General features: G+C 45.5%; 1 protein-coding gene across 4 annotated transcripts in view; it reads right to left on the bottom strand.

Annotated features, from left to right (window-relative positions):
• Positions 1 to 18,201, bottom strand: part of CCSAP (centriole, cilia and spindle associated protein) — a 46,773-nt gene extending 28,572 nt beyond the window's left edge. For 2 of the 4 annotated variants that reach the window (XR_015296642.1, XM_086927109.1), the window contains exons 1-2: positions 16,671 to 17,135; positions 868 to 1,136 (exon numbers count right to left, since the gene is read on the bottom strand). Coding sequence is in view for 3 of the 4 variants with exons in the window: in XM_086927109.1 (XP_086783235.1) it covers positions 868 to 1,136; positions 16,671 to 16,971 (570 nt within the window). In the remaining variant the exon portion in view is untranslated. Of the gene's footprint in view, positions 1 to 867; positions 1,137 to 16,670; positions 17,136 to 17,196; positions 17,214 to 18,019 lie in introns of those variants that run through there. The other 2 variants (XM_086927110.1, XM_086927111.1) reach the window with 2 other exon arrangements.
• Between the last annotated feature and the right edge of the window lie 7,292 nt (positions 18,202 to 25,493).

The following is a 25,493-nucleotide window of genomic DNA, read 5'->3' as shown; positions in this document are numbered from 1 at the left end:
GGGACCCTCTGCAGTACCTCAGGCCCTAGATACTAGGGGTACCATTTACTAGGGACTTCGAGGGTGCTAAAGGTTTGCCAATTTGGGTGTGTGGGGGATTTTACAGCTTTTAGGGAAAGAACGTGGTGGGGGGTAGAGAAGGAGGTGGATTCCTACAACAGAGTATAAAGAAAAAAAAGCCAATTAAGATTTCACAAAACAAATCTTGCGCCAACCAATTAGGTGTCTCACCTCATTGTTTGGCACATATTCACCTCCCAGTAACACAATATATTTTAAAGTTTTACTAAGTTGGTGTTACTGCACAAGTGACTTAACGTAACATCAAAAGATGTGGAGACGGTCAGCTCTTTAATATAGTACACCAAGTCCTTCCCCATCGAAGATGCGATTGGTTTCACTAATCATCCCATAAGACAAAACCTGTACAGCCTAATATTGAATTATCCAAATGCACGAAATGGACAGTCATTTTTTACTCAATGTATTGTACTAATGATCATTAGCCTTTCCATTTCGAAGTCATTTTTTATTTACTCTACCAAAAGAAATGCAATTTGCAATTCATCCCACTAGAACTGCATGTAGTACAGAAGAGTTTTCTGAATAACAAGCTTACCACATGAACTTTCGAATATCACCACATTAGTTGGCATACAGCAAAGGAGCACATTTTCTACCATACAGATAACGTGTAAAACAACAACATAATAAATGTTGATCTACAATATTTTTACTCATTTAACCTGGAAACAATTCATGGTACAAGAGACTTTAAACAAAAATAAGATGGCACAAAACACCAGAGAATAGGCAAAACCGCTGACTAACGTTTATTGCTCCTGAAAAGAGTTTTATTATACTTACTTCGTTGGCAGATGTTGGTGCACATACATTGTGAGTTTTCTGACTTCCAGTGTCTTTCTTTTTTTCCCCAGCTGCATACAGAGCGAACGGATGTCGAATTTCCCTTGATGGCACAGTCCTTTCTGGACTTCCAACAAATTTACGGCTGCCATCTCGACGGGACAAGGCTTTGTGACCATGAGGTGGTCTTAAACGATCTACAGTCTTCTTTTCATTTACGTCACAAGGTTTGCTCCCTTTCTCCTTAAGTTCCACTCCTAGCTTGCAATCTATAGAGAGAAAAAAACATTTGTAAGACGTTTCCGCTGATGTCGTAAAGGGCACTAGGCTGGTTAAGGTGTACACGCACTTCCAAAAAATAATCTGCAATTTGAAACTAGGCGAAAGAGCAAGATCTTAAAACCAGAGTATGTCAAACATGTACCTCTAAGGCTGCAAATTTATACAGAATGAGCATGTTATGGCCAACATTCCTAATCCCTACATTAGGAGACAAGAAAAAAGTTGAACCACTAATATTAGTGTTCTTTGGACATTTAGTTTATTTTTTGTAGGCCTCTGCTTGCCATATTAAAATTTGAACAGCTCATTTTGAACCTTCAAAACAAAACACTGCTGCTGACCTTCACATCATACAACCACTAAAGAACTTTCGATTTCCTTTACAACTGGTAATTTTTAGATCAAGCCTAACAGACCGGTGCTAAAAGACCTATTGTGGGGTTACGTAGAACTCAAATGGGCTTACATCTCACCCATGTGTACCATTGAATGATTTTATTGACACTCGAGTAAAGCAACGCTTTATTAGATTACTGTCATAAATAAACATAAAAGCACATACAATACACAATAAACATAAGATCTAATATAAAAAATAATTCATTTAATTGATATCTCATATTTCATAATAGGACCAGACTTTCACAATACAGTACGTTTCCTGCAATTAAGTACACTTTTTAGAGACATTACAACTCTGCAAACTAGATGTTTCATAGTCCTACTGCGATTGTGTAGTATGGGGTCTCTAGGATTGCTAAGACCTCTATACAAACTGATTTATGGGTCCATAGTGAAGAGGTCAGGGAAAGCCTGTGGAAAATCTAGGATCTACAAGCTGTCTAAATCCAGCTTATATGCCAGTCTTTCTGGTGTCTTCAACTCTTTAACACTGGGATCCATTGGCCTGTGGGGGCGTAGATGCGTTTCGACCTTCGTTTGGGGGACCGGGAGGATTTTCAGAAGGTCTTCCTCAGGGCTAAGTGTTTCTATGTAGGACTCTGTGCTGGAGGGGAAAAAAAGAAAAACGATTTCGTATAGCAGTGAGTGGTGAAAGTTAAAAAGGACTTTGAGTCACATGTTGTGGAGTGAATTAACAGGGTTACCCATACATGAAGTGTGTCATCAGTTCATCTGGAACTTTGGTCTTGGATGTATGGAACGTCTTGGTGAAAAAAAGTCTGCTTCTCTTGCCTGGTTGTGAATCTTCTCAAAAATTAAGGGAAGGGGGGCCTGGGGAGGCAGGTCAGGAATGGCAAAATTTGAGTCATTTATCGTGGTCTTTGTTTTATTGTGTTATCGTTCTGAACGTGCACCGAGGCGATCAATCTGCACGTTGGTGTGAAATTCATGCAGGGAGGAATATTTAGAGTGAAGCGAGTACTTTTGATGGCATGTTACGGTTGCCGGCATGATTTGTGAGGTTGGCATAATTGTCTTTAAAGTGATTTGTGGTGTCACTCCCCCGTTGGAGTCTATATCATTTACGGGTGTTAGTTGGCACCGGTTGTGTCCATTAAGCATGCGAGGGCGTGTTCCCTAAACACCCTTAACTGGTAGGAGTGGCGCTTTACCTTGGAGCATACGAATCCGGTATCTTGTTCTGGGTTCTTCAGTTTTGCTCTGCTTCCTCACGTTGTCAACAGCGGTGTTGGTTCAGCGGTCGCTTACGGATACGTGTCTTGAATGCGGTCATCTTCTGACGTCGTCATGTGTTGATCTGTCAGATGTCTTTGTTATTGCCAGCCTTCCGGGCTTCCATGTCTTAGTTCCTTTCATGCTATTGTTACCACATTGCCGGTAGTCTAGGCAATGACGACGCTGCATCTACTCGTTGCCAGATGTTCTAATATACTTTGTTACACTTCTTGAATTTTGTGGCAATACTATGGCCCCATCTGTTCAGTTGCCGTTGATGGTAGAACATGAATTTTATAATAAGGGCGACTGAGTTACCCTATTGCGGGTTACAGGGTGGGATTGAGCTTCTGCTGAGTTCATGCATTCGGTTTATTTTGGAGTGGGGCACTGTAGGAGGGTGGATACCAGACTATGGTTACCCCAGATTTTTTGCCTAGTGTTTAGCTGGTTTTCGACTTAGTTGGCCTGGGATCCTGCTAATCAGGGTCCCAGGCTATCTGCTCTCTCTAGGTGCATAACCAATCTGGTACTGGACACCTTGTCAGCCCCTATACAGTGCACTATAGGTGCCCAGGGCATAGGTGCATCCAAGGCCTACCAGGGACTGCAGCATATCTTGCCACCCCTGGCAGGTCCTTAAATTGACACAACTGGCTGATCACTCAGCTGGGGCAAGGTGGTGTAATCACCCCTTGCTTAGATATAGTATACCTATATCTAAACCTATATCTGGACACATATATACCTATAAGTCACTCCTATGGCAGGCCTTAACAATCCTGGAGGCAGAGTGCTTGGTTTTGTGTGAGATGGTGCTCTAGCATGAGCTGAGCCTGTCTGCAGCTGTCGGGACCAACTCACTTAGCTGTTCCGGGATATTGCCATACCATATACTCTTAAGAGCATTATAATCCTCGCGGTTATGTTTGTTTGTAAAAGCTTTTATTCGACACTTTGTCATAAAGCCAACACACATAAAATACATACAACATAATCATCATTAAAAATTTGGTTGAAATTAATACGACAATGATAAACATTCATAGTGTGCGAATACAATAGTGCAAGGTGCATACGGTACAGGTCCAGGACCATCATTACAAAAGCTGTGAAGTGATTTGCTACTCAAACATTAATACAGAATCTACAATCCGGCTATCTTTCAGAACCAAGTATTTAAAAACAAATGAATACAATTATAAATAGTTAAAAATGCCAGCATTAAAAACTATTTTATCTTACATTAGCATTCCAAGTTTCTTTCTAGATATACAAACACCATGGAGATACCTGCTCAAACCAAATGTTATTAGCTTGGTAGTTGAAGATCTAAGTATACGCTCTGCCTCTTTGAATGATCGTGTGCCCAAGTTTTTACAAAGGGGTATGATCCATTTCTTACGCAAAGATACATATGACGGGCAGAAAAAGAGGATATGTGCCTCATCTTCTTTAAGTTTTAGGTCACATGATTTACATAATTTACAATTTGGGTCTTTGTATGCCCCACCCCACCGGCAGGTATTAGCATTTATCTGTAAAACCCCATATCTAAATTGGAGGTAAACAGATTTGGCCAGTGGTGGCTCAATTTCGTCCATGAAATGTTCAAACGAGGGATGATCCTTAAATTGCAGAAATTTATGCGTTAAGGTACCAGTAGCACGTTCATATGCATTAATATTCACATAGTTCCAATAGGCAGATTTTACTTGTTCCTTACAAATGTTTGGCGAGGTAATTGACAATGCTGGTGTTTCCCAGAAGTGTGTTAAGCCTATTTTTTTTAAACCATTGGGATACATGCCTCAGCCACTTGATTGAATTAAAAGAGTCCAGCTCCCTAACTTCCAATAATCCTGCTCTATAATCAGCAAGTTCCGGGGTTGACCATAATCTCACCCAATAAAGCAAGGGCCTCAACCAACACAAATAATCTGTACGTTTTAGATTAATGTCTAGAAAGACCGGCACTAAAGGTGTTCTTACTGGCAGTCTTAATAGGCGTCTAAAAAACATATTTTCACCGGTGTCAAATGATTTTTTTGTGTAGGGCCCCCAGATTTCAGCCCCATACAGGGTGGCAGATTGAGCTTTGGCTTTGAACACCTCAATCGCAGGGGTTATTGCTTTTGATGTACTCCCACCATGAATTTTTAAAATAGGAAGGGAGTTCTGTTTTAGTATTAACCTACTTTTCTCTAATTGATTTGTCCAAGACATTCTGCTGTCCAGCCTGATGCCAAGATAGTCAAAGGAGTCCACATAGTCAAGTTTTGTATTATTTAAGGCCAAGTTCTTCTTAAATGTTTTAGGGGGATTAATGGCCATATACTTGGTTTTAGATGAATTAATTTCTAACCCCTTTGACTCGCAATAACTGTTGAATTTATTTATTAGGTTTTGCAAGCCTTTTGGTGTTTGGGATATTAGGATGGTGTCATCCGCAAATAACAATGCTGTGACTGCCTCATTGCACAATTTAGGAGAATTGTGATTACATTGTGCTAGGTAATGGGGAATATCGTTTACAAATAGGGAAAAAAGGGTTGGGGCCAGTACACACCCTTGTCTTACCCCCCTTTTTACAGGAATGGCTCGGGTAAGTTCACCGTTTCTTCCCCACCTTACCATGGCAAAGTTATCAGTATGGAGTCTTATAAGGTTGACCAGCAGTTCATTCGGGACGCCCATCTTCCTCAAACATTCCCATAACAAATGGCGGGGAACAAGATCAAACGCTGAGCGTAAGTCCACAAATGCAACATATATACTACACTTCTTTATCTTAATGTATTTCCAGCATATACACATAAATCTATACACCTGGTCCACAGTGCTTGTCTTAATTCTAAAACCTGCTTGGAATTTAGAGAGGATTTCGGATTCCTCAATCCAATTTAAAAGCCGATTTAAAATATGTCTGGCAAAGATTTTTTGTAAAATATCTATTAAACTAATTGGTCTGTAATTACCTGGATTGTAACGGTCCCCTTTTTTATAGATGGTTACTATTTCTGCCCCTTTCCAAGTTTCTGGAATCGGGGTACCCAACAGAATGGAGTTACACAAATAGTTTATATAGGGGCACCATACATCAATGTTATGAGTAAATAGATCACCAGGTAGTTTATCCGGGCCTGGGTCCTTCCCTGCCTTTATTGCTTTTATTGCACACAAAGTTTCTTTAGTACTGAATTGCACTATGTTAGTGCACTGAGTTAAAAAAAATCGAGGTCATTGTACTCAGAGACTGACCCTTCCTGATCAGGGGATGACTCTGCCTGGTCAAACAAAACCACAAAGTGATCAAACCAGACATTTTCATCCAAAAAGAAGTCCCTGTTGGAGCTGCCTGTTTTATTATTTTTGGCTATCAGGTTCCAAAAGGTGCATTGGTCGTGCCTCCTAGCGGCACTCAAAAGATCCTCCCAGATTGAGTCATCCCATTCCCTTTTTGCATTATGCAGGAGTCTTTTGTATTCTTGTCTACATTCTCTAACCCTCAACTGGTCTTTAGATTTCACGGCAGTGATTAAATTAGTTTTAGCTAGATGACACTGTTTGTTGTACCAAGGTGTCTCTAGTTTCAATTGCCTCCTTATGTTATCTTTTTTGTTTGTACAACTTTTGCTCAGGAGGGGAGTTAGTGATTCCACTAAGTGATAATGCATTTTCAGGACCTCAGAGGATCCCAGCCTTAGGTTTTCATATAAGGGGATGATATCTGAGAAGGTATTATAAATTCCCAATAGCGTCTCCTCTTTTGCTAGAATATGAGGCCATTTAATTGCTTTTCTGTTGTTGGAGACAACAACCTCGGCCACCTCCCTCTCACTTTCCTCCATACTGTCATGTGACAAGAAAGAATCAGATAGTAGCCCTAGTTGTAGTGGAAAGTGGTCACTTTCTGGTCTGTTCACGACCTTAAGGGCCGGCAATAAGTACCAGAGGTTGGTTGAGATCAACATAAAATCAATCAGTGATTTAGACAACCCCTTACTAAATGTGTTGTTCGCTGGTCTATCCGGATCTAGTCGCCCGTTGCATGCCCTCAAACCATGGGATACAGTCAATTCATATATCTGCATAGCAGCCACAGTGCATTTTACTGGCTTTACATTATATAGGGGAGGGATGTCAAGCACCCTGTCTTCATTTTCCAATAGATTTTCGAGCCCTATTATGGGCTCGAACTGGCAATTGAAATCCCCGCCTATGAATATTTTAGAATCGGGCTCTAGATTACACAAATAAGAGCTAAGTTGTTCTATAAGCATCGATTCCTTGTTTTGCGGGGAAGGTCTATTATAGACATTTATCATATAGACATCACCCAGATCTTTCGTAGCTAACTTAACACCAAGTAAATCATTAGAAGCAAGATACAGAGGCGATACAACAACATCCAGGGATATACTTATCCAAATTATTAGACCCCCTGAGGGTCTACCTCTCACTGATGCAATTGCCCCACAGTAAAATGATTTATAGCCAAGTCTATGTACGATATTAATAGCCCATGTTTCCTGCAGGAATATAATGTCATGCTCCTCCATGAAGGAGCTCCAATTTCTATCACAGAGATTTCTAGATAATCCTGCGATGTTCCATGACATTATTTTTAAATCTCGATTGGGCTTACGAAGAACTTGGTTAGCTGGGTGGCTATTGCTTGTGATCAATGTTTCCCCCTCATATGGTGAATCCTTGGGTTCTTTTCCACATACCTGGTCCCGGACTGCTCTATTAGACAATAGTGATAAGTCGTGGGTCTGGACGCTACTCTCAACAATTGAGACCAGCTCTTGGTCGCCTACCAGTTTTCTTCCGGACAGTTTCCCAGTCTGTTTTGTCTTGATCATTTCTATTTCAGAGGTCATTACCCCAATACATGACTTTGATGTTTTGCTTAGTTCATGCTGGTGCGCACTAAAATTAAGCAAGGACAATCCATTGAGTTCATAGTCTTCATTTGTTTGTCAGTGACCCCACCATGACCAGTTATTATCCAAACCCTGGTTTATCGAGTGTATTCTTTCAATTGGGGTTGGGGGATCAAAAAAAGAATATCTATTGGCCATCGAACCTGGCTGTTGAAGAACTCTGCTATCTTGCTTCCATTGCATTGGGTAGAAGTAGCTGAGATCGCAGGTTCCAATTCCACGGTTACCTCTTCGTGGTTGTTGGCTGTATACAAGTTGTGCTACCGAGGGATCTTTGAAGTTGACCAAAATACAATCCCCTTCAATATCTTTAATCCAGGTGCCCAGCCAACTGACTCTTCGGACTTGAATAACTTGACAATTGATAGTATAGGGTAGGGGTCTGTTTTCCCTTAGCCAGTACAAGGTCTTGTTTTTTAATTCATCATAAGACTCCCTTTTGTTGGATTTCAGTGGAGGAACCCCGGTGAGAACTACCACATATGGTTGGCACCCTGGCGGAAGATGAGCATTTGGGGTCTTCCTTTGCACCTGTGATCCTGTGCTACAGTCAGATGTTTGAGCATTGATGTTATTATTATTGGCTGTAGGTCCCATTCCATCAGTTGGTTTTGTGGGTACCGAAGTTTGAGGAATGGTGGTATTTGATGGTTGTTTTGTTTTACGTGGTGCAGGCTTTGGAGGGGCAACCAGTTGTATTCCGCCGTTAGGCGGTGGATCTTTCGGAGGCTCCGTACTTCATCCTCCCGATACGGCGTTGGTCCTGCTTAGATCTGCTACCCTATCATTCCTGGGTGGACAAGATGGTTGCGCTAGTTTGGGGGTCATTGAACTCTTCTCCATCCTTGCAGTGTCTTGGCCAATCTTTGAGTGGAGTTTTACCAGTGTTTTTAGGGCAAAAAAATTGTCCAAGGATGTTTGCTCGAATTTGTCCAAGCAGTCTAGTAGCCCTTTCAGTTTTTCGGTTACTGGCAGCAATAAGGATGTCATAAGGGATTGGATCCGTTCCATCAGCAATTCTGATGCTGGTAATTCTTCAGTATAATTTGCTAAATCAATGGCCATAGCGGTACCAACGGAGACATGCGGTTGGTCACACTCCGGAGGTTCACTACGATTTATCCCATTGTTCGTGGAGTCATTAACTACTGCTTTGCAGGGTACTCCCACATTCATGTAACTTTTTGCGAATTCTTTTTAGGGCCTTTAGTCTGTAGGCTTTGCGTGGGGTAACTAATCTTTTCCGTTTTATGGCAGCCCTACCTGTTTTCTGTGGTGGTGATTGAACAATGCAATCTGTGGGGATGTCGTGTATCGTTATTAGAGGCAAGACTGTTGATGAGAGCACTGGAAGGTTTGCAACGTTTCTAGTTCCAGCATTAGTTGATATTTTATTTAAAGGTGCTGGATCAGGTGCGATTTCAAAGAGATCACTATCCGGTCTCAAATCGACGACACATGGTTGCTGGTCGCTATGGGTATGGGGGGTATTTGGTCCAGCTTGAATGATGTTAGAAGGAGATTTGGCCTGCGCAAGAGACCCCATGGAGGATCGCTTGTGCGCCAAGTATTCACGTGATAGTCTACGTTCTGCTAGAATAATCTCCTTTTCTACAACAGAAACAGCACGGGTAATAAAATTATCCATGGTCCCCAGCGTCGAGTTTCCCCCTCTCCGTGAGCTTCTACCTGAACGGGTAGCCATTGGGGAATATGTAGACATATAAAAATGCTTTAGCACAGTTAGTAATGTTACTATGTGCCCCTGCTCAGTAGTCCTTTGGTTTACCTGTGGTGTTAGAGGGGTGGCCCGTCCCGGCCCCTGCTGGCCCCGGACAGCCACAGACGGCCCGCCCTTTGCCCGGGCTTCGCCCGGCGTCCCGCTTGCGTCCCGCAAGACGGACTCTCCTCTGTTGTTATAGGATAGCGATGGGGCGGGGCACGCAGGGGGGCGCTGACCGATGTCACGTGGTCATGCAGGGACTCCTGGGATAGTGAGTCCCTGCCGCGCTTACCCCGGCAGCCTCCTCTGGTGTTAGTCTCCCTCGGCAACCAGGCAGGTGCAAACCGCGTTGGTGGGTCGATTGTTCCTCCCACAGGCGAAGCGGCTCCCGCACAGCGGGAGCGGCGAGCAGTCGTCAACAAGGGAAACGGACAGGCAAGCTCCCACGTCGTTCACAGTTACGCCAAGAAAAGGGTCTCGCGGTTATGTGCTAACTTTGGTTTGGCTTTATCAAAACATGTCGTGTACGGTGTCATACGATTTGGAATACTACCCCCTCGCCAGTCCTGGAGACGGGGGTAGCATTCCACCCTTCTAGAGGGAGAAGACATGTTACTTTACTGAAACGCGGTTAATCCTAACCAGAGCCTCAGCATCCCAAAATGGATGCTGCTGCCACAGACACAAGTCGGACCTCCTACTGCTGACCGAAACTTGGCAGGGGAGGCCTGGACAAAAGGTTTCCTGTCGCAGGGAGGTGCTACACCTCCCCAGACAGGAGATAGTGGATTGGGGCAGGGTGGGCTGAAAGAAACTAGACACTGCATGGGGAGCACAAGGCTGCCCCTTGCATAATCCAGTCAAACCGGTTCTGGGGCACACCAGCCCCAGTCCTGGCGCGAAACTGGTCAAAGGGAAAGGGGTGTAACCACCCCCTTTCCTGGTCCCACCCATAGGAGGGACCTAGCAGGTAATCCAGCCCACAGATTTGGAATAAAGGTGGGAGCCGTGCCAGCGCACAGCAGATTATCCTGACTGAAACTTATGAAATGAAACTCTGGACCCTTCGACATCCCACTCGACGTGGAAGACTGAAGAATCTCCCTTGTGGTCAAGGAGTGACCACCCTGTGCAGCAAACCGGCACCATCCAGCGCCTCACCGTTTGCTTTGTTGCAGTTCCCGCCGGAACTCGAGCGACAGATCGACAAGACACAGCTTTCCTGCCTTCCGACAGCCCGATCCACAGTCCCAGCGAATCTGAGACCCGTGGAGGCGACCTGAAGCGTGGGGCCGGCCATCTTGGAAAAACCACGAAGTGCTGACCATGCAGCTCCCGAGGCTCCCTCGACGCTGTGCATTGTGGTTGGAGAAGCCCCAGGCCCGAGCAGCTTTAGCACCAAAGCTCACCCCTCTACACTCACAGAGTGCTGCGTGGGGCCCTTTTGCATTTTCCTGCTCGACGCGTTGGTCCGGTCACTTGTCCGTTGGCTAGTGGCCCCAGTACCAACAAACCTTTGAATTTGCTCTGCCAGTCCGGTTGCTCTGGACTGGCCCTCGCTCCCCTGAAAAGGAGCACCCGCTCTGACCTTGCTGGTCCGAGTAAGAAGCAATCTTCGAATCCTGCATGGGTTGCGCTTGCCAAGGTTTGTTTGCTCCAATCCGGAAGCCGACACCGCCAACCTATGTTGGCTAGAAATCAAGAAACAATATGATCAACAAGAACCAAACTCTTGGGGTGATCTGTGCACAACCTTAGAAACCCTTAAAATAGAGGAACTCTGGAACAGCCAACTGGAAGAAGCGTCCTACAAAAAGATTTGTAAACTAAACGCAAAAGCTCTCTCTGATAGAAGACAAAAAGACTTTGTCCAAACGTCGACACGCATGGACTGTATTAAATTCATATAAACTACTAAAACCGCAACCTTACCTCGTGGCACACTTTCGGCTATCTTTAAAAATGAAATTTATGGCTTTTAGGCTGGGCGACCATTCTTCTAAAGATTTGATTCCATCTTGGAAAAACGCAGAACAAAAGTCAAGATGTAGACTATGCGGGTACCATACGGAAACCTTATGCCATCTATTGTGTACGTGCGAGTCAATAAAAGACGAGAGAAGAACTTTGCTGAAATCAATTCTAAACGCCCTTTAGATCCGCACCTGCAGGCAGGCTGTCACCAGCTGGATGGAGCGGGTTTGAACATTTTAATATGCCGCGGGGTGAAATTTATGAAGAAAGTAGAGTCTTTGCTCTCAAAAACCGAATTAACTTAAGAGTGGGGACTGTAAAATAATGTTTTATCTTTTTAAGAACTGAAAAAATAGAAATATATTATAAGAAAATGAATTCTATCTTTTTTCTACCAAATTCAATTTTGTATATGTATACTTTATGGTTGTGACAAACCAAATAAAGTTAATTTTTGACTGACTGACGGATGAAATGAATAATCGAGTAAGAAAGAAAAAGACTGATGATTGGAGGGACAGGGTAACAAGGAGACAGGAGAGATCGCTGTGAAATACCGGTGGGGTGTGCCACAAGGAGAGACTGTAAGACTGATATGAGTGAGGGGGTGAGAAACAGAGAGCCTCTGATTAAAGATGGGACAGGGTGTCAAGGATAGGGGGAGAGAGGCTTTAAGTACTGGTGGGGTGTGTCAGGAGAGACTGAATGCTTGAGATACAAGAATTTGCAATGCAATCAGTGTTGTATTTGTGAAAGTTAGAGGTACTCGTGTTTTAAATGGTAATGTTTTTACATATGATATTTTGTTTGCAGTTTGGATTTTTATTTATTTTTCCGAGGAAATTAGAGTTATACTTATTGTGGTTGTAAATCAAGCGATCAGCGCTCCGGAGACTGCGGCAAGGGAAGTCGTTTGGGGGGTGGACATGAGAGGCTGGGACTGGAGAGACAAGTTGGATTAACAGTGAACAGCGGGAGGGGGGTAATTTGGGTACGGGAGAACTGGCTGTTGGTTCAACACCTTTGGAAAAGCAAATCAATTGGTTTGTGAAATAAAGAAATGCAAATATGTAGTGAAAGCGACTCCGATCTTAAACAATTAAAGGCACTCTAAAAGTCAAAGCGTTGCCGTTTAGAATTAAAATAAGAAGTGAGCAAACGTGGGCTTGCTTTGTGAAGTAAATAATTACAAGAGAGGAAGGGTGACGAGACGCACGGGGAGCAGCAGGCCGTGCAGTGAATAATTAGGGAAGGAGAAATGCCGGCCTGAGGCAGAGCGCACGCTGAGAAGCTTGTGGGAGGGGAGGCTGGGCTGCCTTTGATGTGGTAATGCGAGGCAGGCGGCATTGTGCACGCGCTTTTTAGGGCTTGCGCAATGAACTAAAAAGCACATGCACTGCAAGGAATCGCCAGTGGTGGTTAAACTCTGGATAAGCCACAATAGAGCTTCGCCAGCTATGAGCAGAAGCACATCAGCAGGCGAGCCTTAAAAAACACTAAAAAATACACACACAAAAAAACATATATGTTGCTCAGTTGATGTCACTAATTTAAAATTGCTACAGAAACATAAAAAATTAGATATGGTGTGCAAGTTAACCAGATAGATTTCTAGGGTTGGTAGCACCATGAGGGGGATAAACATGTTTCTCATAAATAGTGAGCATAGGCAGGTTATGTGGATTTTGTTGCACAGCTCAGACCAACGTTCTCCAACAAATCCAACAGTTCATGAGTAAACTCGCTCACTAACCCCTTTGCCTCAAACTCCCAACTCACTGCTAATTACCAAGTTAAAAACATAAAACAGAGCAACGGAGAAAACCCTGCTCTTCTTCTCTGGTCCAAACTCATTCCCTACAACATATGCAAGCTCAAATTCTAACAGCTAATGATATCCATATTAACCCAAGCGTAACCTCAGCCATTGTATCCTATTGCTTATATTGAAAGCTTGCCCCAGTTTTACCTTGGTCTCACAGTTTACCTGAAGCCATTTTAGGTTAATTTGCAATTGCAATAATGAAAAAAAATACATTGCAAAGTAGTTTTTGGTTATTGCAGTCCCAAAATAACATTGGTAAAGTAGCAGATTTCCTTGGTAACCGATGGAAAAAAAGAATTTTCATTTTATTAGGAGGCAGGATATTACACTCTGCGTCGTTTTTTCATTCAATAAAACAGGTGTATACTAGTAGTTTAACCTGGAAAACAAAAGAGGTGCAAAGACCCCACCACAGAGACCAACAAGAGCCATAGACTAGCCAGATGTATGTTCACAGATTAGTAGCAGAAGTTTAGCTGCTCTGGTGAAGTCCACGCTTGCTCAGTTTCTCATTGATTTTCTGGCAATACGAAAACCATAAGTCCATACTTATACAAAAGGCTCTGAAATGTATTTAGAAGCATGACATATACCTGGTGGCCAGTGTGGACCTTTTTAATATCAAAGTTGCAACAACATTGTGGTAGAGGGATAGCAAGCTAAGAAAACTAGAAGCTTATACTGGAGTGCAGCTGTAGTTTATTTACAGAAAGCAATCCACGACTAAGGAGAGCAGTAGTCACATCAGGAGCAAGAACATCTCCTTCTAGAAAACTCTGAAATGACCAGAGCACCCCATATTCCAAAATGACAAACAACTTTAAAATTAAGAAATAAAGGGGACCCTTTTGTTGCCAGTGTTGGCATTTTACTGGGACAGAGCCTATTATTCCGATCTTTTGTGCCTTAACCTAGGCCTCGAAAATCCACTCACTCACTTGCAATGGCAAGTGAGATTTTATCAGGTCGAGCTATATTTAGCACCTACTTGTCTGTGAACATAAGCTTAAAGGAACGGGTCTTTCCAAAGGAAATGTTCTAGTCGAGGGCTTTAACAGAGTGCTCAAGGATTGTATACAATTGTCAAAGAACAGCAACGTGAACTGGGAACTAGAGACTCAAATTGATTTGGGCTTACAAAATAACTCCCAGTTTAATCACTGGCAACAGTCCTTTTGTTATGAGGAGGGGTAGAGAAGCTTTGAGCACAGATCTTAGTTGGATGTCAGTTTGCAAACAAGTTGAATTGGTAATCAAAATTGGCAACCAGGCCAGAGGTCAGGCGCACAGCTATAGGTAAAGGAATGTATCAAATGAGAATCAAATAAAACGTGAACTCTAAGAGAGAAAGGGACTGGTTACCAAACAAGCCCCTGAAACCCCAGAATTTCCAGGGTCGATCGAATTCAAAAACAATATCTCTCTGAGCTCCACAATGATTAATAAGGCATAAATCCGCCAACCAGGTATAATGTACAGTTCTGCTCAAGTGCAGGAGTAATGTCTTTCTTGCAACAGGAATATCCGTTAATCAGAAATAATCCACCAATCTGGTATTCCAATCTCTTTAATGGTATTCTTCAATCCAGTTCTTAATTGTCATTCAGCCAACACGTGTTTCGTCTGATGCTAATCTCTGCATCAACAGACTTCATCAGGGCTGAAACCCAAACAAATTGACAATATTATATGTATCAACCAGTCCAATTACTAGTTGTTAAATTACCTGTTACCGAAATCACCGAAAGGGTATGTGTTGCTTATAAGGTCAAATAAGGAGGCTACCAAAATGCCCATAAAAATGGAAAAGATCAAAAAATCACCCAGGTGAGAAATGAGTGTATACCATAAATGATAGTTGAATTGGTAACTTGATTCTGTAAGAAGAAAAATTGCCTTAACGCTAGAATTTTTTTTTTTTTTAAATGGCGAGACAGGAAACATGGTGCTAAATGTTTGCGCTACAAATGTCGAAAACATGGTGCTAAATGTTTGCGCTACAAATGTCGTAAGATGGTCAAAGTTGGTTTGGTAAAAAAAAAAAAAAAAAAAAAAAAAAAAAAAGGGTGCGAGGAGTCACTTTTTTTTTTTTTTTACACATTTGGGCAATTTATCGTAATTCTGTCAAATTCCGTGATGGAAAGGTCTGGCACTTGAGTAGACTCGCCAGATGTACATCCAAAGTTAAACCACCAAGCAATGAACTCTTGGATTTTTGTGAAAGAAACAGGGAAGTGTAGTTAGACTTTGGTTATGGTAAAAATTAATTGGACGTTATGCATGACGATACTGGAAATGTAAAAGGGGAGAGTAATGTTGAGGTTGGAGACCCTACGGGGCATATCAATAAACTGCGATAAAATTGCAGAGCGTGCTTAGCGTGTTATTTTCTATTGCGGGATTTAATCACGGAGTTAGTGCGGTATTATCAATGCTTACCTCAAAGGCGATAAGAAATCCAGCAATATCAGCAAAACGCAGGAATAGAGCGGTAAATGCTGCGATATTTTTTGAGCGATAATGTGACCTCGCTGATACACCCCTGTGGCCTTAGCCTTGCAATCCACCTCCCATTATTAAAGATGGCTAAGTCAACTTTATAGCAGGACTTAAATTCCTGCGATAAAGGGGGCTTAGCGCAAGTATCATCATCGCTTAACGGGTCTGCTGCCGGCTTGATAATATCGCGAAGCCGTGTTAGCCAGTTCTCCCATGTTGTTTTACTCAGGGACACCTACTTTGCATTTCATTACGATGGCATGTAGGGCGATAAAAAAAAAAAACAGCAGCCATTGCGCAAAAACAAGCGCTAACAAGGGTTAGCGTGAGCTTCTTAATAGTGCGATGAATATCTAGCCGCTTTTAAAAGCCAAAAAAAGCTGCGATATGGCCCTTGATAATATGCCCCTACATCTTTAACTGACTTGTTCTCCAATTATATGCCTGTTCACAGAAGTAATTCCATGCCAAGTTGCCAGAAAACTCTGGACAATCAAGGCATCACTGGCAGGTTTGGTAGACCCATTAGCAAGCACACAAAAAAAATCAAGACTTTATAACAGTTGTATAGGAAAACATCTTTCTTCTCTGTTTACTGTATCCCCTTTTCATCCACCAATGTGAAGGAGGAAGATGTGTTGTAATGATGTAATGTGGCGTGAGCCTCGCACAGCTTTATGATGTAATGCGTTTCATTCCACCCCTCCGTATTGGCACCCCTTGTCACCCCATACATACTGTTTTGTATGACAGTTGCCCGTTAGCCAGCAACTCACTAGGACATGCCTGGTGCTTTATAGCAATACACTTACCTTTACTTACTCCTGCCTAAGCGTCATCTCTCTACAGAGATCGCGTTTGTTTTTCCATTTCAAACCTAGGCGCACGTCATATCATGGATTCGCTTGCTTACCTGAGCCGCAAATGTGTGGCTCTAAGCTGCTTCGGTTGGGTATTGCGACCTCGGCGGAGGGTTGGTTTGGGACGTCGACCTCGTTGTTCTGCGGTGGATCTTCTTGTTGAGGGCTGCGGCGATCGCTACTACAGTCGGATGAAGCTTCCTCACTCGGCCAAAGCCAGGGATTGTGAGATTGTTCCAACAGACGACGGCTTAGGCGATATCGCAGTAGCTCCTGGTAGCACTGCCCGAACTGCGACCACTGAGGGTCTCGGAAACGCTTCATGTACTCCGTGCGGATCTTCTTGCAGTGCATAGCGGTGCTGGGTCAACCTGAACAGAGGGTAACAGAAGCAAGCACGTTACCTGCCGCGTCTGTGGCACACTAGGCAACCAGCCGGAAAAAAATGCACAATACTCAAAACAGATGCAACTCCCGCTGGTGAACCCGCCATGACATTCAAACCTAAATATAGTAGTGCTGAGAAAACCCCACCCACCACACAATATACCAATCAACAAGCACCGTAGAATGACAGACCAATCATTGCTCATCGTCTGGAGACTAATCACTGCTCTCCGTACAAGAACGAATCAGTGACTATCCACAGCCAGATTATACGACTGGTGAGTTTTCATATCAACATTGCTCTGGTGTTTTTCATGGTCAATCAATTTCAGAGATACAGGAATGAAGTCGTAGTCCCGAGAAAGGTAAGAAATTAAATTGGATGCAGAGCTGCTGCTGCATTTGAATTAGGGGCATCACATATAATAGGGATATGGCAATGCTGGTAAAGGCAGATGGTATGCCGCTCTACTTTTTTATTTTATTTAAGAAATAACCCATTATTTTTCAATCCAAATCCTTGGTGCAATCACCACTTCAACATGGCCTCTCCCGGTTTGCCTTTCTCTGCGTCCTCTAGTGTTCATGTTCGTAGCAGTCCGCCTTCCGGCGACGTACGCACCTTCTTTTGAAATGGCGCTTGCTGGGCGTGGCTTGTGGCCAGATGCAAATACACAGGGTTGACCTAACCTCAGCTGCTCACCGCGGCGCCTCAAGGTTGGTTAGTGGATTTCTGTCTCATGAGTATGCGTGTGACTCCCAAACATCAATTTACGCAACTCTGATCCAAAGGCGAAAATTCCGCGCAACGGTGAGCGTGCACCTGCTCAATCCAGAAGGTAGTTGTTTACACGCAGAAATCCCACGGAACAACATTGCTCTCAGTTTCTCTCCATGAAAAAACACGTAGTTACCGTTTTAATGGTGATGGCAATGATTAGGCATAGGTATGTCGAAACAAAAATGTCTATTCGGGTTCCTTCGCGCTGCAAATTCTAAAACCTCATTCTCTTACCCGTGTTTTTAATCCGTCTGTGCAGTCCTGCTCTTTCCTCCTGGGCTCGTTTTCAGTGCTTCAAAAGAACTAGCTCATCGGCTTTCTTTTCTGCGTGATACAACAACCTACTCAGATTCGCCGCGTGTAAAGAAGGAAGTAATCCCACCGACCCCGAGAGGCAGTTTTCAGGGATTCACATTGAAAACAAATCCTATAGAGCTCCGCCTCACTCTCCACCTCCTGGATAAACCATTGGGCCCCATACAAATGTGATAGGGGTATAAATACAAACGCTATCCTTGGTTTTCTAATGCCTGCAACGTCTGTTGAGCATTGATACCTTTGCCTTATTAACTTAAAAAGATAAAGCCCATAGTTTTTTTCTTTTTTTTTTTTTAATCGCTCCTTTTATGAAAATAGACTGACTCCTTGGGAGGCAAGACTTCACATTGGTAGAAGGGTACACCTTAGATAACTGTGAAACTACACCCAAGGACAACGCTGCTATCCCAACTCAGGTTAATTTAACAGCAGTGCATGATTTGCCCGATGATGGTAGGATGGCCTTGATTGAGAGGGCATATAATCAGGAGATAGACACATTAAATGTTGTACTAGTAAACTGAAACTAGGGAAGGGACAAACAACTACATGGTTTTGACTGATACTAGTGGTTTGGAGAGTGGCAATAGGAAACTGCCAGCAAATGATGGGGTTTTAGATGGTTGTATAAAAATTCTGTCATGGAATGTGGCCGGTTTGAAAAACAAGCTGCTTTTGCCTGAGTGGAGCTCCTTTATGGCAAATCACAACATCTGCATGATGCAAGAAACCTGGGCACTGGAGGCTAGCGTAAGTCCCGGTTATTCAACATTTGATATTTTAGCTACGACTAGGGGTAGGGGTCGACCATCGGGAGGCCTATCAATATGGGTGGGTACACATTTAGGTATTCAGGCTGTTCAAATAACCCATTCCCTTGATGTCCAGTGTGTTCTCTTAACCCCTTCCATGCTCATGATGAGCTGAGCTCGTCATGTACAATGGGAATTCAAAAAGTCCAGCAGCCATGTGGTTAACCCCCCAAAATATGCCTCAGGTGGCCATAATAAATATTTATTCACGGCCAGTTAAATATGGGCAGGAATCTGTTACAATTGATGTATTAAAGGATTTTATCCAGGTTCTTGACCCCTCAACAGTTGTAGTGCTTGGTGGTAACTTTAATTGCCAGTTTGAGCCCCTTGGTTTTTTTTTTATTTATAAACTTTTATTTATCAAATGCACAATACACAGCGTCTGCCTACAACCCCATCGGGCCGGCCGCTATGACAAACATTAAAAGAATAAAGAAAGACAATATGCAATAGAGGTGGCCACTTAGCGTCCGTTATGGTGTGGTGCACAATACAATAATCAACAGGATAACGAAGGTTTAATTTTATAGTTTTGTCGAAGTGGAAAACGAACAAAAACAAACACATGGTATTATACTGGCCAGGCTCACAGGAGGGGGGGGGAAAGGGAAGGAGTATACAGAAACAGGAGCAAGTCTAACATGGGAGGGGGTTCATGGAGGGAATATAGGATGTGAGTAGAGAAAGGAACGCCATTCATGGGGAGGAGGGAATAGTCTCGGCTTAATCAAGTGGAGGAGTACAGATATCGCCTCGGTAAGCATTCCATTGTGCCCAGACCCTGTTCCACTTTCTAGGATGACCCCGTGCCTCGTACACCGTTTTCTCTCGAAACATGCACCAGTCCATGTTGTCTTTCCAGGCACTGAGCCTCGGTGGTCTATTGGAGCCCCAGAGCTGAGCTATGTCTCTTTTGGCAACCATGTTGCCCAGAGTGACCCAGAATGTCTGGGCAGCCGTACAATCTGTAGGCTCCCACACATTGAGTAGACAGCGTCGTGCCTCGGGAAGGAGGGGGGCTCCAGTAACACGTCCCATCACATCATGCACCCTGGACCAGAAAGTTGAGACAACCGGGCATTCCCACAAGACATGAAGAAAAGTACCATCCATACCACAACCACGTCTACACAGTCCATCCGTCGCAAGCCCCATTCGCACCAGACGCATACCAGTCACATACACACGGTGGAGGATCTTTAGTTGGACAAAACGAAGCCGAGCCGTAATAGCCACCTCTTTACGGGAGGAAACAGCCATCTGCCAGTCCTCGTCGTCTAATTCGAGCCCATCTGCCGTCCAGGAGGCACGAAGCTTCCCCAACAGGTCAGCCCTGTTGTTAATACGTTTCTTATATATTAACGAAATCGTGCTATCGGGGACGTGGCCATCAAGGATACGGTCCTCCAGTGGGGATGACTGGGGAATATCAGTCCCAGGGGGAAAGGCGGAAGATAAGGCATGCCGCACCTGCATATACCGAAAGTACTCCTTATCATCAAGCTGATATTCCACTTTCAGGGCTTTGAAGGACTTAACAGTGCCCCTGGCCCAGAGATCCTCCACCTTACTAATCCCAATCATATCCCACCTATCAAACCCTTTCGTCCGCCACAGGTTGCCCAGCCGCTCAGAATCATACAGCGGAGTCATACGCGTCAATTTGCCACTCCAGCCCGTAGCCACAGTCGCATCCTTCCAGGCACGCACCGCACACTTCGTAGGACCAGTCAGGAGACGGAGTGGTGACTTCGAGTACAAAGCTCTATTGAAGTTGCCACCGGGCAGTAGGAATTTGTCCAGGGCAAAAGCAGGAGCGGGTTCCGAAGAATATGTTACGTGGTTAATTGCGCTTAAATGCGAGGCCCAGTAATATCGTTTGATATCTGGTAAAGCGATACCGCCATCGTACCAGGGGAGTGTGAGTTTAGACAATGCGATACGGGCACGTCCGTCCCAAATCAATTGCCGCTGTAGGCTTTCGATTTCACGAAAATAGCGAGCGGGGACTGGGTCGAAGAAATTCTGCAAGGCATAAAGAAATCTAGGGAGCGACATCATTTTAAAAAGTGCCGCCCGCCCCAGCGGGGACAAGGGCAGTTCACGCCACCGCCTCACATCCTGCTTGAGGCGACGGAGGGGAGCATAGAGATTCCGATCGTATCGCACCACGGAAACCATGGAGACATAGATCCCCAAATATTTGAAACCATCGTTTGCCACCTGAATTGGAAACCTACGGGGCAGCGGTGGCAACATCCCCGCTATGACATAAACACAGGACTTGGTCCAATTGATAACCAGTCCAGAATTCTTACCAAAAGATGTGAGAACGTCAAAGAGCACGTTCAAAGACTTCTGGGGGGAAGTGAAATAAAGAAGGATGTCGTCGGCGTAGAGCGAGACGCGATCTTCCAAATCCGGCGCCCACCGGATCCCTTTAATCGAGGGTTCCCACCGGAGCCATGCCGCAAGGGGCTCGAGCGCCAGTGCAAACAGAAGTGGGGAAAGCGGACACCACTGACGGGTGCCGCGTCCCAGTGGAAATGGGTCGGAGCTTCTGCCATTCACTACAACTTGAGCCAGCGGTTGCTCGTACAGGAGCCTCACCCACGCAATAAAGTTAGGGCCAAAGCCAAATTTGGAAAGGGTCGCCCACAGATATGGCCATTCAATGGTGTCAAAAGCCATTGTAGCGTCCAGGGAGGCCACCACCGCTGGCTCAGCGAGAGTTGCAGCTCTTGCGAGAACACCATGGAGTCTACGCAGATTAAGGTCCGTGTTCCGATGGGGTATGAAGCCGGATTGATCCGGATGTATCAAGTCACAGATCACAGTCAACATCTGATTGGCCAGGACCTTGGCAAGGATTTTGGGTTCCGCGTTCAGTAAGGAAATGGGGCGGTAGGAGGTGCAGCGGTCACGAGGCCTGCCGTCCTTATGAATGACCACTATGGTGGCCAGGCGCTGTTCGGGCGGAAGGACTCCAGCCTCAAATGCGTCCAGAAACATGGTCCGCAAGTGGGCGGCCATCTTGTCTGGACGAAGTTTATAGAGCTCGATAGGCAAACCATTAGGCCCCATCGCCTTACCCGAACGCAAGGATCTGATGGCGAGGGCGATCTCGTCCACCGTAAAGGGAGCTTCCAGAGCCAATCCCTCCTCTTCCGAGACACAAGGAAGAGCAATATCGCGCAACAGTAAACAGGAGTCGGCCTCATCACGATCACTCACTGGGGTATAAACCTTTCGGAAATGGTCCACGAAACAGTCAACAATCTCACCGGGGTCAGACACAAATTCACCAGACTCACGGGTAATAATGGGTACCACACGATTCATTCTTTCAGCCTTATCCAGCCACGCAAGGAGTTTGCTAGCCTTGTCACCCACATCATACAAACGGCCCAGCTGATTCGCACGCATCACCTTAGCAGCATCAGTCACGCAAGCTTTATAATCCGCCTGCTTCAGTTCCAGAGTGTGTAGGAGCGCAGGCGTGTCATCCCCACCCAGCTCACTTTCGAGTGCAGTTATTTCGGTCTCAAGGGCCAGCACGGCCTCCCTCCTAGCTTTCCTTTCAGCTGCAATAAGAGACAGTGCGGATACCCGTATGACAGTTTTAAAGGCCTCCCAAAGAGTCGTAGGGGAAGTCACCGAACCCACATTCTCATCGAAATAGAAATCGATAGCCTTCACCAAATCTGAGCGGAGCCGGGGGTTCCGAAAGTGCCAGGGCGGGACAGGGGGAACTCTGTTACCAGGAAGACCACCCACAGAGACCTCAAGCAGCAAAGGGGAATGGTCTGAAATACCCCGGGGGAGATGACGAACTTCCCGCACCAAGGATAGGGTAGAGGTCAGCATGAAAAAGTAGTCTATCCTCGAGAGGCTGCCATGCGCACCAGAGTGGAAAGTGTATTGCGTCTGGGTGGGGTGCAGCGAACGCCAGACGTCCACCAGACCAAAAGTTTCGGCCATATCAGTTAGCCACATCTGGGACTGCGGCACAACTCTAGGGGGCAGTCGATCACAATCACCAGACATCACAGAATTAAAATCCCCACCCATAATCAGTAGACCATCAGGGAGTCCAAGAAGAGTCTTGCCGAGATCAGCATATGTAGTTGCCTGCAGCCCCGGGGGAATATATACAGCCACTATCACAATTAGCTTCCCCTCCCATCTCCCCGAGACAGCAGCATAGCGTCCCCGATCATCAAGGGTGACATCATCAATCTCAAGGGCCAAGGAGGATTTAACCATTATACCCACTCCTCGGGAGCCGGACGTAAAACCAGCATGGGCGACCAACCGGTAGCCTCGACGGTCAAGAGCTTTACAGGCATTACCAATCAAATGGGTTTCTTGAAGTAACACAACATCAGGGGCATGACGCCTTATAAATTGCAACACAATGCCACGTTTAATTCTGTCTCCCAAACCATTGACGTTCCAAGAAAGAACCTTTATCTCCCCCCCCCCCCCCCCCCTCCATCCCAAGAAGAGCGACCCAACCCAACACCCTCCCGGAACCTCAGATCAAGGATGTACGCAATCAATAATGTACCATGTGAAAAGAAGAACAAGAAACACGCAACACAACCAAGTCCCCGCCAACCACCCCCCAACCATGAACCCGTTACAACGCCCCCCACCCTGCACCCCTGCTGACTAAAGAGCCACCCCAAACTGCAGTGTGCCTGTCGCCCCATATGATCTACACAAAGAAACCCCCGAGGAGGAAGGGAGTAACTACCCCAACCCGCCCCACCACCGGCATAAACATAGAGCATACGATAAAAGTTACTCTGTAGAGTTCATGATCCAAAACCGGACCTCGGGGTCCCAAATTCAGTCCTGGGCCGTTGCACCGCCGTCCGCGCCTCCGGGGCCTCCGCTCTCGGTGTCATCCTTTGGCAGCGAGTCCAACCAGTCACTGGCACTATCTGGTTGATCGAAGAAGTAAGCACGTTCCCTGTATTCGATCCGTAGGCGAGCGGGAAACAACATAGCATATTTTAGTCCCAAATCCCTCAAGCGACGCTTCACTCCAAGGAAACCAGAACGTTGCCGTTGCACTTGAGGAGTGAAGTCAGGATAGATCGAGACAGAGTTATTATCGAACTTCAACGGGCCGTGCTTGCGGGCGGCCTGAAGAATGGCGTCTCTGTCTCGAAAGTGAAACAGCCTAGCAATGATAGGCCTCGGGGGTCCCCCCGGCTTTACCTGTCCACCCGGGAAGCGATAAGCACGCTCGACTGCAAAAAACTTGCTGAGGCCTGCGGGAGCGAGTTTAGCGACAATTAGCTCCTCAACCAGTAGATCGATCGAGGCAACACCATTGTCCTCCGGCACTCCGACTAGGCGAATGTTGTTCCGCCGGGCCCTATTGTCGTATTCCTCCATGCGTTTGGCCAACAGGTCTTGTGATGAACGCAAATTCCCAATCTCCGACTGCGCTTCCGCCATGTCTGTCACCAAACTGGATGCCTTTAGGTCCAGTGCCCTGACCCTCTCGTTCGTCTTGGCCAGGTCGGCACGAATAAGAGTAACATCAATCGCCACCGTGTCTATCTTCGACACGATGGCCTCATACTGCTGACTCATATCGGCCTTGAGTCCCGCAATGGCGGCCAGTAGGCCCTGAAGGGACACTTCCGAGGAGGTCGCCATGTCCGTCTTCGGGTCTTCCAAGCCACGGCTGGCAGCACTGGGGGAACCTCTCGGTTGCGTATAGCGGTCGATCACGTTGGACTGGATCGACCCCCCACGAGTAGTAACCTTCCTGCGCTTCTCCATCTCGGGTTTCGTCGCCATGTTGACTTCAGCACCCCACGGGGACAACCCGGGTGCGACAGGATGTCGGCGATTCTCGACCTCAAAAGTCTGGTTGTGCAAGAAATTGTCGCGGGCCACTGAGCCGGCACTGCGAAAAAGCGTGCTGCCAGTGAGAACAGCAAACCAGGATTAAAGAGCAGGTCACAGAGAGTCAGGACACGAGAGGACCAGAAACCGAAAGTGAAAGTGGCACATCATCGGTGAAGCAAATGCCAGGCAGCCGTTGTTGTTGCATTACTGCTCGGCCATCCAAGGCAACAGAGTCCCCGGTCCCGTCCGGGGCTAGGCCAGGAAGTTAGAGACGATGTAAAAATGGTCCCCGAAGTCCGATCTCGGCCCAAAAAAGATCGACAGCATCAGTAAGAGTAGCACTTCAAAAGCCCGTCGAAGTGACCAGGATAACTGAAGGATAAATCAAGAAGAGCGGTGCGGGTCTCGGGAGCTCTCTGCTCACGCGACCATCTTGGATGCCCGCGTAGCTCCTCCCCCCTGAGCCCCTTGTTAATGCTGAGTTGGGTGAACAGGAAGATGAGGACCTTTTTTGGCATGTTCTTTACCCACAGATTCCACCTGTCAGGGCATGGACCCCGCTGGTTCTCCGAATAAAATCATTGTCCCTTGCAACGTCCTTGCGGGCGTGCAATGGGAGGCTGGATCCTGATAGACCGGGGTCTGCTACATTCAACAGAATGGAGCAAAACTCAATCATCGACTATATAATGATGGAGCTTAAA

This window comes from Lissotriton vulgaris, chromosome 6 (assembly GCF_964263255.1).
Source record: "Lissotriton vulgaris chromosome 6, aLisVul1.2, whole genome shotgun sequence".
NCBI classification, from domain to species: Eukaryota; Metazoa; Chordata; class Amphibia; order Caudata; family Salamandridae; genus Lissotriton; species Lissotriton vulgaris.
This window is presented reverse-complemented; position numbering and strand designations above follow the sequence as displayed.